The sequence below is a fragment of the Mesoplodon mirus genome (genome assembly GCF_964341445.2).
Source record: "Mesoplodon mirus genome assembly, chromosome: 10".
Taxonomy (NCBI): domain Eukaryota; kingdom Metazoa; phylum Chordata; class Mammalia; order Artiodactyla; family Ziphiidae; genus Mesoplodon; species Mesoplodon mirus.
The window spans coordinates 27502737-27520178 of record NC_138986.1 but is presented as its reverse complement, the minus strand read 5'-3'; the positions used below and the strand labels follow the sequence as shown (position 1 = coordinate 27520178).

General features: G+C 40.7%; 2 protein-coding genes across 3 annotated transcripts in view; one reads left to right on the top strand and one right to left on the bottom strand.

Annotated features, from left to right (window-relative positions):
• Nucleotides 1-17442, top strand: part of PDE7B (phosphodiesterase 7B) — a gene marked incomplete at both ends in the record, with an annotated part of 216074 nt that overhangs the window by 114082 nt on the left and 84550 nt on the right. The window lies entirely within an intron of this gene.
• The window catches only part of MTFR2 (mitochondrial fission regulator 2), a 156051-nt gene continuing 148211 nt past the window's right edge, over nt 9603-17442 (bottom strand). The window contains exon 8 of one of the 2 annotated variants that reach the window (XM_082634095.1): nt 9603-9746. In XM_082634095.1, coding sequence (XP_082490221.1) covers nt 9660-9746 — 87 coding nt within the window. In that variant the 3' untranslated portion in view covers nt 9603-9659. The remainder of the gene's footprint in view (nt 9747-17442) is intronic. The other variant, XR_014295152.1, reaches the window with a different exon arrangement.

The following is a 17442-nucleotide window of genomic DNA, read 5'->3' as shown; positions in this document are numbered from 1 at the left end:
GACTACAAATGTCATAAGACAAAATGGGATTAAAAGCCAAGTGAACAAAAGACCACATATTATATGATTCCATTTATATGAAATGTCTGGAACAGGGAAATCTGTGGAGACAGAAGTATATGAGTGGCTGCTCGAGGCCAAGGAGGGCAGGGATGGAGCACTACGGGGATGATAACTGAAGGGTACGGGGTTTCTTTTTTTTTCTTTTTTTTTTTTTTTTGGCAGTACGCAGGCCTCTCACTGTTGTGGCCTCTCCCGTTGCGGAGCACAGGCTCCGGACGCACAGGCTCAGCGGCCATGGCTCACGGGCCCAGCCGCTCCACGGCATGTGGGATCTTCCTGGACCGGGACACGAACCCGTGTCCCCTGCATCGGCAGGCGGACTCTCAACCACTGTGCCACCAGGGAAGCCCCGGGGTTTCTTTTGAGGTGATGAAAATGTTCTAAAGTTGACTGTCTTGATGGTTGCACATATCTGTGAATGTACTAAAACTATTGAATTGTATACTTTAAATGGGTGAATTGTGTGGTATGTAAACCGTATCTTAACAAAGCCATTATTTAAAAATCTAAGGTAATTTAAAAACTGGAGAAAGAAAAGCCAAGTAAATGAAAGGAGCCATAAGAACTCCAGGGATGGAGTCTTCCCTGTCAGAACCCTGACCCCACAGCCTGCCCTCTTTTCCCACCTACCCATAGGGAACAAAACACAGGAAGCTGTGAAATACTCTTGCTCGCTTAGAAACAGTGAAATACTCTTCAGAGAACCCACTTACGTGTAAGGCTCGATGGGGTCCCAATTCAGTCCTAGGAGAATTGTGAGCCTGTGAGTTATCGTCCAGCATCTTTTCCAGACAAAAGTGCTTTAGCTGACAACAACACAAACTCTTGGATGAAAAGAGTAGACATTCAAGCTCTCTGAGGCCCTCTCATAAATAACAAAAAAGATTGGCACCAGGTAGGTCTTACCAGAGACTGCAGCATTTACAAAGTTCTTCTATTTGAATTTATTTCAAGCAGTCAATAAATAAATGGTTCCGTGCTATTAAAAATGGAGAAAAGAGAAGACTACAAACATGTGCTTCTACCTCCTGCAATTTGGTCCATTTCCCCGGCTCCCTTCTCAGAGAAAGATGCAGTTGTTCACTTGATGACCCTGGTACCCAGCATATTTTCTTTGGGGCCATCTTTTGAATATTATTTTTGTATAAAGCCAAGTAAATGAATGGGGAAGTTGAAAAACAAAATCAGAATGTTATATTGACACCGTTGTAGATTTTCCGAATGCCGAAAAACAAGAAATGAATGGAAATGAGTTTGCCAAAGTGAACATTTTATGCATCTTTATATAGGGCATATTCCCAAGTGGAAAAAAATGCATTTGAATAAAATAAAATAACAAAATATTTATTGAACATTTTTAATTTATGACATATATTTGTCACATTTAGGCAGAACTCTCACCCTCGGGGACTTAACATTCTAAACATTTCCTTCTTTGTGTGTGTCTTTTTCTCTCTTCCTTATTTTCTATGTCTAGTGCTCAGAAGGCACTTTTAGCTATTTGGAGTTATGAATATTCTGCCCAGTCACAGGCATATAATCCCCCTGGAACCGTCCGTCTTTCTGAACTGTCTGTCTTAGTGATACACACAGTGATTGCTGATTGTGTAGGCCCTCTGAGACAACTGCAAGACACCAAATGAGGTTTTTAAACTAACCCAAAGAGGGCTCTATCATCGTTAACCTTGAAAACCCAGAAATGACTGTTCATTTTGTACCCTCAGGAATAATATCCTTCCATTGACAGGGTAGCATGGGGCCATTCACTTAGCTCTGAGAAAGCCCGAACATGTGTGGAGCATTAAGGTTTAGAGAAAGAAGTGACACTGAAAATTCTAGAAAAGATCCAAAAGTAAATCCTCAATAAAGCTGGTGATAAGTCGTTGCTAAAGTTCTTTGTTTAGGAATTTGGAGAATTTGTGCTTCTCGTTGGAGGGATTATAGAGATATGAGATGGCTTCACAGATGCTGTATAATAAAGTTAGGCTTTGGATCGTTACCTGTATTTTTCTTCAGAACTTGAATTGTAACTTCCTTATACTATATAATATGAAATATACCTGTACCTTATTGCACTCTTAATCTTGTCAGTAAGCATTTTCCATGGCAGTACTCTGTATTATTTTTGTTGTAGTTTTTCTTTGAGTGTGAGTACAGATTATTGTTGACAAAGTCCTTCCTCAGCTCTGATTGCCCAATCCAAGAAAAAATGTGCCAGTTACCCTTCTAAATCTGAACCAGGCCACCTGTGGAGCAACCTAGTTTTTGCTCAGTGACTGAGCTCCTCGTTGGAAGGCCGAGAGTCTTTATCTCCCATTTCTCTACTACCCACCCCCTGCAAACTCTCTTTCACTAAGCAAACCACTCCTCCATCTATTTCTCCAATTGCTGTTCTGGCCCTTCTTTTTCCTGGTCTGTGAATTCATACCCCAAATTTTCACGACCTTTTTCCTTCAAAATGTTCTTTAAGTTGATTGTTCCACAAAACCTCTCCTAGCTCACCAGAGCAGTGATAATCCATTTCCCCAACTAAGGTGCCCAAATCCCACGAGACACAACTCAGAAATGCCCAAAGATGATGCTTAGTATAAATATTTGCTTCCTGTACTATTTGCTTTTGCCTCATGTCTCATCTCTATCTTGCTGGATGATTGTGCTTTGGGATGTGTCCTTTCACATATGTGCTCAGTTACAAAATGGGATACTCATCAGTAGTTCCTACTCTTGTCTTCCCATTGGAGTCACTGGGGAAGCTTTGTAAAAATACCTATGCCCAGACGCACCCCAGACCAATTAAATCAGAAGATGTGATTGAAAACAACTGATCTTTGATGGTTGTGAAACAGAGTAGAATGTTAGTCTGATTTCTTTTTCACTCCCATCCTGGGATGCAGAGGGAAAATTCTGACCAGTTTGCAAGTATAGTGGAAAAAATTTTTTTAAGTATCCTGCTGAATTATATGACTAGAAAGTTAAAGGTAAGCAAGAGCTTATCTTTTTCCAGGTTACTGCCATGTCAGTTCAGAGAAATAAAACATTTGCTTTAAATGACAATCCACTCCTTCTACTCCAGTTTTCCATGAGCTTCACCCCACCCTGCCCAACCCCTGCTGATGAATAGTAACGTTTTCTGAAGACTGACCCTATGATTCTGTGAAGTCTGTTGACCTCAAAAGTATATATTCTAATAAATCAAACATATGATAAGCTATTCTGAGGGCTGTATCCAGGTAGCTTCATCTTAATTGTATAGATCAGTGTTCCCCAACCAATGTGCTGTGAATGGGTTTCCAGTGTGCTGAGATGTTGATCACCCTCAGTCCCTGGGGTAGCCAGGCAAGCCTGGGGCAGCCAAGATCCCAGTTCTAAAGGCTTTCAACTTGAGCAACCAGATACATTTAACCCAGTGGGAATCAAATGTTATTTTCTATGTACTATATGAAGTGAAAAAGCAGGGAAGTCCTGGAGAAATATAGATGGTAGAATCTTGAGTGTCTAAAGTGAGAAGCAACACAGAGCACCAGGTTTTACTCAGTGTAGAAGAAATTATATACTGTGCCCAAATCCATCCATCAGTTACAATTATACTAAGAGGAAAGCCATAAGCAGCAGCATATCAGATATGAAAAACTAAGCAATTAATACTAAAAGACTTGTCCCCCAATATAACTTGAGGGGAACATTATATTATATTGCTCACAAATTCCTAATATAATAATACATGAGTACAATAGATTTATAATTGGTAGTCAGTGAACATTGATTGAAAACAAATATTACCGTTTATTTATTTATCATCTCCAAAAGAATGATTTCATATTTTGAATCCGTTTTTCAGTTCCAGTTCTCAAATTCAAACAGATTAAAATCACATAATTGGGTTGGGACATGAAGAACTGTTTCTCTGGGTTTAATTATCACAAGAGGAAAATGATGTAGTGAAAGGAATTTGGGACATTGTTAGACTTTAATTTCATAAAGGGAAATGTATATTGCCATCAAAATAGATTCTGAAAGGCTGTAAGACTTGATAGGACAGAAAAATCTAAAATACAAACTTCTTAGAATGTGTATTTATTCATTTAATTCAGGCATAATTTTCCCAGTGATAGCTAAGATGTATTCTCGGACTTCTGGGTTTATAGGAAAGAAACATCGAGATCACAAGGTATCTCTGTAAGCAAGAATAGAGAGGTTTACCTGAAGAAGTCAATGAAGGTGTATAAAAAGTTCTCTGATGAGTTCAAATATTTTTTAAACTATTAATAACATGCACAAAAGACAGAGGAAGATTCATGTAACCAAAGGCAAACACAAATGCCTGATGCAAACCAATGAGAAAGGATTTTTTAAAGGATTTCTTAAAATGCTCTTTAAAGAACAAGGATGGAAAAGAACCAGCCTATGGCCCAGGAAAGCAGCAAAATGTTAAGAGCAGCAGCAGACTGAGAAAGAGCAATAAAAGTTCACCATCCCTTTTTTTTTCTTTCTTTTTGTCCAAAAGAATGAATTCAAAGTAGAAAAGGTATAGCTTTGTTTTAAACAGGGTCAGTGTAGAGGGTTGGAATGGAAGCCCAAGAAAGTAAAAAAACAAACAATAGACAAAAACAAGGGCCATTTTGCAAAAATTCAAGATTCTGGGTCTAGTGAATTATAATCCCAACTATTCGCAGATATATTTGCTAAGCTCCTGTCAATAATCCTGGTGGAATTACGGAGAGTGGGAAAGTGTCAGAAAACTAGAAAAAAGGCAAAAGTTGTCTGAATATTATTTGGTTAAAAAAAATCAAATGATCTCTGTTTATAAAGTACCTCCACTTCAGCTTAGTCGCCAAGGGTAATTATGATGGCTGTGTAAACAAGCAAGGGGTGGGCAAATTAATGTATGTTCCAATTAACCCTATTGTAAATAAAGTCCAGGCACAGAAGGGCAGGTTTCAGGGACCGTTTCTATAGGAGCCAATGTTTCTTGAGTTTTATATTTTATCTGCTTCTTAAATAGTTCTTATTCCAAGTCAATATGCTGCAAGGTCTTTCTTCCAAGTATGTATTCTGCTAGGACAAGTTTAATTAATTTTAAAGATAATAAGATATTCTAAAATACACCTCTCCCTAAAATAGATGTATTTGTATCCTACGTACTTACAAATTTGATGGGAACTTGTACGAATGAAGTAGCCACATGATCATGTGACTTGACCAATTTTCTGCCTTCTCCATGATGCCAGAAGAATGTTTATTGGGCCTTAGCCCCCTTTCCTAGAGAGGGCCCTGCATACACAGGCTTTAATAGAGTGCCTACCCTGCTAAGTGATAAGACAACCTCTGGGGGGTGGGGAGCGGCACACAGTAACAGGCCTTGGTGGCTGACTGGACTTGTCATAACTAGGACACAAGACAGCACCTGGGTTATAGGAAAAGATACCACATTTGTTTGGGAATCTACTAAATGTATAAACTCCCCAACAGTTTATTCCCAATGAGGCAGGAGATAGATGGGCCCCTGGCTGAGCAGCAGGAGTTTGTCCCCTGTGGACAGATATTCCAAAATAGCAGGAGGGAGAGAAGAGCTGAGCCCTGCCCAGATAAAAGATAGAGACCACATATTTCTCATTCTCGAGCTCGAGGAGACCTTCCCGACTATACACGCGCGGAAAGGCTCGTTGGAGGTCAAAAAGGGAGTGATGTCAACCTACCCGAAGCCCTCTTCGCTAAAATCCATCTTGGCTAAGAGATGCGCACACCAACATGGGAGGACCCTGAGATAAACCAAATACGGACTCAGAACCAGGCAAAGAAAGATGACTGGCCAAAGGAAACCGGTAGAAATGCCCCATATAAGTGATTCAGACTACCACAAGTGACTCCTTCTCTGAGTCCGCCCCTGTGTCTGTCCACACATACCCTTTTTTTCCTCCTCATAAACACTTGACTTGATTCACTTCTTTCCGTCTCTTTGTGAAAATTTATTGCTACAAAGCTGATGGGCCAGGGCCTTGTCACCGGCCACTGGCCATCATAGTCTAGTGGCTAAGATTCAGCGCTCTCACTGCTACGGCCTGACTTCAATGTCTGGCCTCTGGCTGGGAACCGAAATCCTGCTTCAAGCCACTGCAGGCCGAGGCCACCCGAGATCAGCAACAGAGCTGCCAGAGCCATGCTTTAAAAACATTAGTCAGATCATGTCACTCTCTCTGCAAAACCTCCTTGTGTCTCCGTTTCTCTCTGAGTCTCTAAGCTATTGATATTTCCGACTTGCCTCCTTGCCCACCCCTCCCCACTTGTCATCTCTCTGCCCTTATCTCCTCCCCACACTCTCTCTGCTCCAGCATGCTGGCCTCCTTGCTAATTCTAGAACATATCAGGCTTGTGCTTGCTCTTCCCTGAAATGCTCCTCCCAGATGGCCCCACGGCTCCTCTCACGTTTCATTCAGGTCTTTGCTCCAAGGCACCTCCGAGCAGCCCTCCCACACCCTCCTCTATTTAAACCTCAGTCCCACCTCCCACCCAGCCCACCCAGAACTCCCTCACCCCTTCCCTGCTTTATTCACCCCAGAGCACTTACATCAGGTACTATCAGCAATTTATTAGTTAATTTTGTCTATTGTCTGTCTTGCCTCCACTGGAACCTGAGCAGGCATGTTCTGTCTGTTCTGTTCATTGCCATAGTCTCAGAGTCTAAAACAGGGCCTGGCACATAGTAGGCACTCAAAACATATTTGAGGAATAAGTGAATAAATAGCCAGTTGGTCTGTACCCCAAAAAAGCAATTAGAACCAGATGTGTAGACTTAGTCATACAGGACAAGAATGCAGAGTGATGGTACCAGAGAAGGGCACTAGGGGACCTCTAAGCTCCTTCCAGTGCCGAGATTTTGACCTAAGTATTACACACACATGCACGCACACACACACACACACACACAGGCTCCATGTAGAACAGTATATACCCAATTATTTTCCTCAAAATAGTCATCTTAGAAGATACTTGAAAAACATGTTTTGTGGACAAAGATGTTTGGGAAATTCTGTATGATTTCACCTTCACAGTGAAGCTCAATAATTGGAAAGATCCAAAAAATCTCACACGTATTAGTCAGGGTTCTTCAGAGAAACAAAACCCTGACTAATACAGATTTGGGTAACAAGAGTGGTTTGAGAGGAACAGAATCTTGAGGATGGGTTTTCTAAATTGGTCTGGGCTGTCTGGGATTGGCTGTCTAATATGATTAGATTTAAAGATGCTAATTACTCTATTCCCATTAGTAAAGGGAACACTGATGAGTTCACAGTGTGATGTGGCAATAGAGATATGCAAAATGTCAACAATAGATTCTCCTAACTAAACATGTATAAGAGGCAAGCTTCTGGGTACCCATGTATATAATCCCTTCAAATTTTTTTGTCAAACTAACAAGAATAATGAGATTGGCTGGGTATTCCTAACGTTGCTGGACAAAGTGGAAAAAGAAAAGAATGACTTCAGGGATTCAAATTTCCAGCTCAAGTGCTGTATAAATGACCCTGAAAGCTTCTATGTCTGCCTTGAAAGAGACTCATTTCCTGTAGCTGCAAAGCTGAGATTCCTGAAAGCCAAGCCCAGAATCTCATCCGGCTAATGGCTGAATTACAAAACAAATTGAATTCCCACCGTTGGAGGGTGTTTACTATTAAAGTGAGGGCCTTGAGTGGGAAGGAATGGGACTCTGAAAATTGGAAAATGGAGACATATGAGAAGGCCCTGATGAAGGTGGGGACATTGAACCCCCAAATTCCGACGAGTCTTCTTTGATAGTAGAAGCAGCCTCTCTACCTAACAAGATACCATAGACTGAGTGTCTTAAATATCAGAAATTTGTTTTCTCACAGTTCTAGAGGTTAGTCCAAGATCAAGGTATCAACATGTCTGGTTTCTTCTGAAGCCTCTGTCCTTGGCTTTCAGATGTCCACCTTCTCTCTATGTCCCCACATGGCCTTTTCTCTGGGCTCACACAAAACTGGTGTCTCCTTGCATGTCTAATGTCCTCTTTTTATAAAAACACAAGTCAGATTGGATTAGGACCCATCATAATGGCCTCATTTTAACTTAATCACCTCTTTAAAGGCCCGATCACAAAATATAGTTACATTCTGAGGTACTAAGGGGGTTACAGGTTCAATATATGAATGGAGGGCACAATTCAGCCCATAATATTGCAACTTTTTAAAGTTTAATTTTATTAAACCTCTACATTTCACAAGCACATTTGACTACAGCACCCTTAATTCACTTTTTTTTAAGATGTTGGGGGTAGGAGTTTATTAATTAATTTATTTATTTTTGCTGTGTTGGGTCTTCGTTTCTGTGCGAGGACTTTCTCTAGTTGTGGCAAGCGGGGGCCACTCTTCATCGCGGTGCACGGGCCCCTCACTATCGTGGCCTCTCTTGTTGCGGAGCACAGTCTCCAGACGCACAGGCTCAGTAGTTGTGGCTCACGGGCCTAGTTGCTCTGCGGCATGTGGGATCCTCCCAGACCAGGGCTCGAACCCATGTCCCCTGCATTAGCAGGCAGATTCTCAACCGCTGCGCCACCAGGGAAGCCCCAATTCACATTTAATTATATATCAAACAGTAATGTTACTCTGTTTGAATCTATTTTAACAATGACCTAGATTTATAGAGCAATATCAATAATATTATTTATACAATACATCAAATATAATTCAATATAGAATTTATATAATGTGTAGTATATTATGTACGTTTAACTTTTATATAGCAATATCAATAAGAATATTCTTAATAATAAACTTTATTACAAGATGATTGACAAAACACTTTTATCCACGTGATTTCATTCCTACCTTCTATGAGGTATACAGAGCAGATATTATTATCCCTATTTAACAAAACAGAAGATTGAATGAAACCCAGAATGGTTAATAGTTACCAAGTTCATAGAGGTAGTAAATAGCTTCTCATATTATTGGTTTCTTCTTTGTGATAGTTTTTCAATACTACATAATACCCACCCTCCCTTAACAATATACCATGGCTCTCACTTCAGATCAAGACATATTTGAACAGACATATTTTACCATATTAGTTGAAAACACAGGCTGTGGAGCCAGGCATCCAAATCTGCCTTCACACTCATTGACTATGTCATCTTGGAAAAGTAATTTAACACCTCTGTCTCCCAGGTACGACATAGACAACAGTACTTATTTAAGGGGGCTATTGAGAGGATGAAATGAGTTAATTCATGAAAAGTACTTCAGACATTACCTAGCACATACTGTATGCTCAATAAATGTTAGCGATTACTATAGAAATATAAGTGACAGGTTTTAACAGCAAAATAACATCCTATAACATGGATGTAACATAATAGATTCAACCATTTCCCAACTGAGTCCAGTTTTTGCCATCTGTTTCCCTTCTGAAAAACAAAAAATGAACAACACTTGGAGTTTAAAAGAACCTCCAGTGCCATGTTGGCATGGATGCCTGGAATGAAGAACTCCCAAACACCTCCTAACCCTGAGCAGGCTCCAGCAGTGAGTGTGGTGGCCTGATGGTCCTTCTGAGGTCAGCAGACATCGTGTGGAAGTCTCCTAAGAACAGGCTATCTCGTGGGACTTTGAGTATTTCCTGCCTGTGATCAGCAACATCTTTTCTTGCAGTATTTTGGCAGGTCTGTCCTTGTTCCCGGCCAGAATCAGGAAGTTCAGAAGCACATGAAAACAAACAATACATTGAAATGCTTTTCTCAAATTATTCAAAGTTCAAGAAAACAAGAAATTATTCAACAATATTAGGACTTGGTATTTTATCTTATTAATTATATTTCTTCTCGTTAATGTGCCCATCCTTTTCTTCCCAACAAATACTCTCCTTGGCACTGATTTCCAGGAGACTTTTTTTTTTTCTTGAAGAATATTTAGGTATAGGAAGTGATTAGATGGGGTATCACTATATTTTGCAAAAATCTGCAGGCATTTTCGTGACCAGGGCTGTTTTATCCTCTGTGCAATTTTCAAATTATATTTTGTTATTAATATCAATCTTATGGATTACCAGTGTTCTTAAGATCAGCATGATTTTTTCCTAAAAATCTCTTCCCTTCATTTCAATCATCATAGCTGGATCAACTGCAAGCCAACACTGTAAAATCTCAAAATTTTACTTATCTTTTAAGATCATCTAAATATTGGCTCCTTAATAAAACCTTCCCAATTTCCCAACTCCATGTGATGCCCAAAGGACTCTGCTTCTATTTCACACTACCGTCACTCAGCTAAACCCAATGGACTTTTTTCAATCCTCATTTCACTTACGCTTTCAGCAAGATCTATCTGAAAGCCATTCCCTCTCTCTTGAATTACTCTCTTCCATGACAAAATGAGCTTCTGGATTTCTTCCTACCTTTATAGCTGCCTCTTCTCCCTTATAGACTCCTCCTCCAGCAAGATATTAAATGTTAGAGTTGCTTAACCCTGGATGCCAGGCCTTATTCACTTATCACTTCATTTCCTAGGCAAATTTATACATGCCTGTAGTTTTATTTGATTTATAAATTTATATATTCATCCCAGACATTCCCTATGGGTCCAGACCCATATGTCCAACCGCCTACTTGACATTTTTGCTTTGAAATAACAGTAACACTTAAACTCAACGTAGCCAAAGTTGATCACATGAACTTCTCCCATATCCTTTTTAAATTCCCCTTTTCTGTGGTTAGCATAATCAATCATCCAGTTACAAAAAGCCAGGAATCTAGGAATTATCCTTGATATTTCCCTCTCCCTCAGACCTCCCAGGCAATTCCACATGTCATTTCTACCTACTAAATATGTCTAAAATCTATTCACTTCTCTGCTAGGACCACTGCCATACTCCAAGCCACCACTTTTTCTCACCTGGACTACTATCAATACAATGATCCCCTAACTAGTCCTTCTCGCCCCTTTCAATCCTTCTCTATTGTGCACCCAAAGTTGTTTTTTTCAACATGCGAATCCAGTTATATCATGTCCCCCTTAACAACATCACATGACTTCCTAATTCTTTTGGAATAAGGTCAAACTCCTCAGCCTGTCCCGCAAAGCCCTGACACCTCTCTCCAGCCTCATTGTGCATCATGCCCCACCTCAACCGCTTTGTTCTTTCCCATGATACACACTAGGTCTTGTTACAGGAGCTCAGACACACCATCCACCTGCAATAAAACCTTTGGACATGCACGCCTGTCTGCCTGGATTGCCGCACTCGGGGGTAATCATGTAATGTATGATCCAATCAGAATACTTCCAAGTGTGAAAGGGGCACTATTACTAATTACACCAGGAGAGACAGTGGGCCTTAATCAAGACTTTCCAGGGCAAATCGGGACATATGTTCACCTTAAATTAACTCCTGTTCATTCCCGAGAGCTCAGATCAAATATCACCTTCTCGGGGAGGCTCACAATAACCTCCCTAGCAAAGTGAAGTTTGTTATAACTTTCTTAACATCAATAGACCTCTCTTTTGTTCCAGTACCCAAAGTTGCAACTTTACATTTATGCATATAATTCCTCCATGCTGTTCCCTCCAAGAGAATGTAAACTCCAGGAGGCAAAGACTGTTCCCAAGGTTCTTCACCATTGTGTTGCCTGCCAAAAATATCATGTCTCATAAATATCATTTATATTAAATATCATTTATCAAATGAAGGACATGAAATGACTTCTCTTTGAGAATTTCCTTTTTCTGTGATGGGTACAACCAACCATCCAGGTATGCAAGACAAAAATCTACAAATTATCTCTGATGCCTCCCTTTCCCTCAGCCCCAAGCTCCGGTCCCTCCCTGTGTCCGTTTTCTTTGTAGCCTCTTCTCTCTCCTCCTCCTCTTCATTCTGCGCTTCCTCCTCCCCCACCTCTTCTGCTGTATGTATATTTTTTTTCCAGAAAGCTAACATACTCATTAAATCCAAAGGACGTCTCTTCCTGGTGACAAGTGGTTTCAGAAAGAGTGTTCTAATTTAAATTATGTGCCTGTACCCACAGAAATTTGCTTACTGAAGGCCTGGTATGAGAGTCTAAATCACACCTTCAATCATTGTTCTAAAATGTGAAGTCCTTTTAAATGTAAAATTATATTAAATTATTTAATTGAACATTAAATGATTCTCTTTCAGTTCTACTAACTGAAACAGTTTTGTAGATTACTAGGAAGTTATTTTAGACCCAGACATGTCCAAGTTATTTATCCATATAAAATCATAAAACCTCACAGCACTTCTGAGACAAGGATCCAAACCCAAATATCCCAGTTATCACTAAAAGTTAGATTCTTTCTGGCTTTATACCATATTTACTCATTTCTATGAATCTCTTCTAGATGATTAATGATCTTAGTGCCAAGATGACATCTTCTGTTCATTTGTGTTTCCCTTTCCCCACCTACTTTCCAACACTTTGTGTAATGTTTTGCATGACAGTTTATCAAAATGAACTGAATTAGTCTAGAGTCTCTTCAGAGCCTGCTCTAGAATTGGCCCCTTTGCTGACACACTTACCCAAAAGTTCTACTTCCCTACAAGATACCTAGCTCTCCAGTGGAGTCTAGACTCCCCGTAGTCTAACCTGCATCCTCTGAGACTCATAGCTTCTAGTGTCATGATCTGTGGCACCTCTGTGGTCCTGGGCTTATAGTACTGACATGAAGCATCAAGATTTCCTCAGGACATAGCTTTGGTACTGACTTTCATTAACCCTGACCTGCCCAGCAGAGAGAGGAAAAACACAGCCTGGGAAGGTCAAGAAAGCCATGAAAAATGTCATGGGTGATCTGACTGGTCACTGTTGTAAAGAATGGAGACATTGGCTCTGCACAGCAGTGGCTTAGACAGCAATGGCTCCCGAGGCCACCTGGCTTCTGATCCCAATTCAGTGACTTACAAACTCTGTGTTCCTCAGCACAACATGGAGGTTGCACATACCTACCTCAGGCGGATGGTTATGAGGACTAAACCAGCTCATACATGTACAGTCCTTAAAACAGTGCCTGACTTTGAAATTCTCCTAAATAATACCTACTATGGTGGGGGAGGGCACAGGAATCTCAGAACAGCAACAAAATCATAATAATAGCTACTGTTTTTTTGTAGTTTTTTTTGAGTGCCTATGATGTGCCAGGCATTGTGTGTGTGTATTATACATTTATTAAAAAATAGCAAACTTTGCTTCGGTGAGATTCTGGAGGTAAAAAGCATTATCCCAGAAATAAGTGAATAATGTGCAAGCTTACACTGGTGTTTTCATTACTTAAAGCAGATCCAGATCACGTATTCCCTAAAATGACTCCTCAGATTATTCCCCTTATTCTCAATCTTTGCAAGAAGACATGTGCTTGGTGTCCTTTTAAGTTCTTTTACAGCTTCTTGGAATTCTCTTTAGGCATTCCTGCTGCTTCTTGTTCAATATCTTTTTTTATTACTCTTCTGTGTTCCTAGTGATTGTAACTTTTTTTCTCATTTCCCCCTGTAAAACCATCAAGCTAAAGAATGTCTAGTGTGAGTTAAAACATACCATACCCGCTTTAGAAAATAAAAGCACTGCTATTTATATATTCACTTTTGCAGCATGTGAGTCCCAAAATGTGCATTTGTCACAAAGTATTTAATAATTCTAAAGTTGCAAGGTCATACAGTATAGGCAATAGAATATTAACTCTAACTTGGTGACATTTCCCCTTCTCTGATTTTGACAGAAAGTTCAAGGTTTTTTCAAAGAGAAGAAAAAAAGAACTTTTTTCACATGCAAGGAAAGCTTTATATTGTTCCTTTTGCCAAAAGCATGGTTTCTGGACAAATAACTCCGGGTTCCTCTCTTTCCAACACACAAAGCTCTCTCAGCGACAGCCCAGAAAGACATAATTAGTGCAACAGACCACTGGAGAGGTTCTTAGTAATGAGACAGGCCCAGCCCCACTCGAGAAAGTAAAGCAGAAGATTGAACCTCTGGGTGGGAAACTGGGGTCTAATCAGCCATCTTGGATCTCGCGTGAGCTCGCAGTCCTCAGATAGTCCTCTCTGCCTGACTCATCTGAACTGGCTGCCCGTCCTCTCCCATAAATCTGTGGAGTGATTAAATTGCACAAACCTTCTCCTTTTTATTTGGCTAGATAAACATCTTAGGAGAAATCATTCACTTTGCTAATTGAGGGTAGTCATCTGAAATGTTCACAGCCGCCGGCTCTGAGGCAATGCAGCCTGTGGAAAGTTCCAGTGTGAGATTTGGGGATCTGGCTTCTCTCTGCCTTCATTTTGCAAGTTTGTGGCAGTGACATGAATTAGAAATGTCTAAGGAAGCTCAGAGGAATACCTTTCACGGGAGCGTCTTCCCTCCTGCCCAAATGGGTGGCTCAATAGCATCTTCCTGACTCTACGACCATCTTTCTCATTCATTGTGGTGCCCTATGAACGTCTACCCCGTGGTGCCTGCAGCTGTTCTCGTGATTTTCCTCCTTCGTCTCAGAGGCGATCAGAGCACAGTAGCTACTGCTCTGTCCCTTTCCTGCTTCTTTTCCCCACCCTGAAATGACCTTGACACCATGACTGGGGCCAAAGTCTGGTTCTCGTCATGTGGCCCGTGTTTCAGCCACTGTAAGTTGTCATCGCTGTCAGCGTCTCCACCCTCTCTGCCAGTTACATAAGAGGCCACATAACGTCTGCTCCCTCCCAAGCTTTTATTAAGCAGAGACGGCCTGAGAGGCCAAGTGGGCAAGAGGTCCATCCTGGAACCTCGTCCCCGGGAAGGGTGAGTGGCTGTCTCAGCTCTCTGCCTGTGTTGGCAGCTTTAAATACCCGAGGACGACATGTTATGTTTTCGGCCTGAAGGGGCAAAAGAGAAGCAGCCCTTTCAAAATAAGAATTCCCCTGCTGTTTGTTTCCTTTTGGCACACAATGAGAACAGAGCGAGGACACGATCCTGAGCTGTCAACGCTTCCTCCCTGCTTCCACTGCACCTTCCGTTTGCCAGAAAAAAAATTTGCTTCAGTTAAACAAGGGTCTAATGAATAGTCAAAGTAATTGTTTAGCTTGGATATAAGGCCTTAGGTAAACAGATGATTGCTTGAGACCACGGGCCAGTAAAAGCAGTGCAGTAGGACGCCACTCGTTCTGTGCTTCGGACCAGTGGTCTCTGCTCCTCCAGGGACCATGGTTACTGAATTATTTCTCTCTTCCCACGAGCATATTGAAGCAATTTAATATCAGAAGGGGCTCACGAAAGCAGGGAGAAGGAGCAAGAGCTTTCTATATGAGAAATATATGCGGAAAACATTCGTTTCACCCCATTCAAACTTTGATTCAATAGAACACTGAAGATACGGAATCTTTGGTTTGTTTGTATTTAACTTTTCATGTTGAAGAATTTCTAAAATGCATTGTTAGCCCACTTGTCCTGCCTCCTGCCTCATTAGTGTTTTTAACATGATTTCCTCCTTCTTCAAAGCAATTAGCTGTCACACCTAAAGGCCATCGTTAGGTTTATGAGTATCTGCTTCCAAGACTATAATAATAGTCACAGAAAGGATAAACACTGCAATGGCACATTTAGGGTTTTGTAGTTTGTTGTTGTTGCTGTTGATTTGTTTTATTTGTTTGTCTAGGTATCTAATCTATCAACATGCTTCACTGTTACTTGTCTCTTTTTCTCAAAAGTGGGCTGGCATCATAAAAAAATTATCTTAATTAAGAGCTTCGGTAAATTAGTTGCCAGGTCGTTTGCGTTCTGCTGAATAATATTTTTAATAATTGCTTTCAATTTCTTACTTGAAAATAATAGATGCCTTGTTGATCCAGAGCAGGATTTGGTTGTCTTATTCATGCAGCCCATTTCCACTGAACTGCTATTTGAATAAACAGCATCTATCTGATTGAATCTCAGATTCATCAAGGGGGTAGATTCTCCTGGTATTTAGTTTCCTGGAATCATGATGAATATATATTTGGTTTATGGGCAACTAGCAATCAGAGCATACATTATGCAATAAAAAGTTAATGCTTAACTATTTATGCAGTTTTTTTATCCTGATGCTATAGGAGAATGGTTGGTTAAGAACATGGGGTTTGGAGCCAGTTCTGAGTTTGAGCATGAGCTCCCCACTCACTAGCTCTGAGCACAGGCAAAATATCAAATTTCCATTAGCTTCAGTTTCCTCATCTGTGAATGGTATAATAATAATAATAATAATAATAATAATAATAATAATACCTCCTTCATTGGGTTGTTGGATAGATGATATGAGATAATGCATGTAAAATGCTCAGCACAGCATAAGTATTCAATAATGTTAATCATCATGTTGTTTTTCAGGCACCTGATAATTTCCTCACAACAATCCCATGGGGAGGTGGGGGTGGGGAATGCTATATAATGCAAATTTAAATATTAGAAAACTGGACCTCGAAGTAGTTATTGATTTGCCCAAGGTCACCAGGGTGGCAAAATGCTGATCCTCTCAGTAACGAGTTTCCTGACTCTCAGCGTATCACCCCCCACCCCGCACCACCCCTTACCCGTTCCCCCACCTGGTGCTGTCTCCTCACAATTTCTCTAAATCTGAAGTCTAAATCTAAAGTCATGATGACGGGTCACCTCTACCTTAGACCCTCAGATGGACAAATGGAGATAAACTCTGGAAGAGGCTTTAAAACCCACATTGATATTAGACAGAAATTTTCTGGGAAAATAGTACCTTCAGATCTACAAAGTCAGGATGACCTCTTTGGTAACGCTGAGAAGCAAATACCAGTGAGGAAGTGAGTTCCAATTAGTGAGCTTGAAACCCATAGGAGAAGCCCAAAGGGATGGCACAACAGGTGAACAAATCCACAAGCCGAGCCAGCTTTAGACCAAATGAAGACAGTCTCATCTCCACACAGGTTTTCTTTTATTATTATTTATTTATTTATATGGTTGAGCCAGGTCTTAGTTGCAGCAGCCTGGCTCTTTAGTTGTGGCTTGCTGGCTCCCTAGTTGTGGCATGCAAACTCTTAGTTGTGGCATGCATGTGGGATCTATTTTCCTGACCAGGGATCGAACCCGGGCCCCCTGCATAGGGAGTGCAGAGTCTTAACTGCTGCACCACCCGGGAAGTCCCAGTCTGCCTAGGTTTTCAAGTGTTTGTCTATCTTACTGTCGCTCATAAAATATAAATTCATTTAAAGGCAGTGCTGCGTTTGTTGTATCATTTTTAACATGCTGTATTTTCTTGATAAATACTAAAAGCACAGCCTCTATCATGTGGAGGTCTATGACTTTTTTTAACTTCAAAAACCAGGTGCGCACACTTCATAGACAAAAAAATCAATGGTATTGAGAGGAGAGATCTTTGCCTCTGAAGT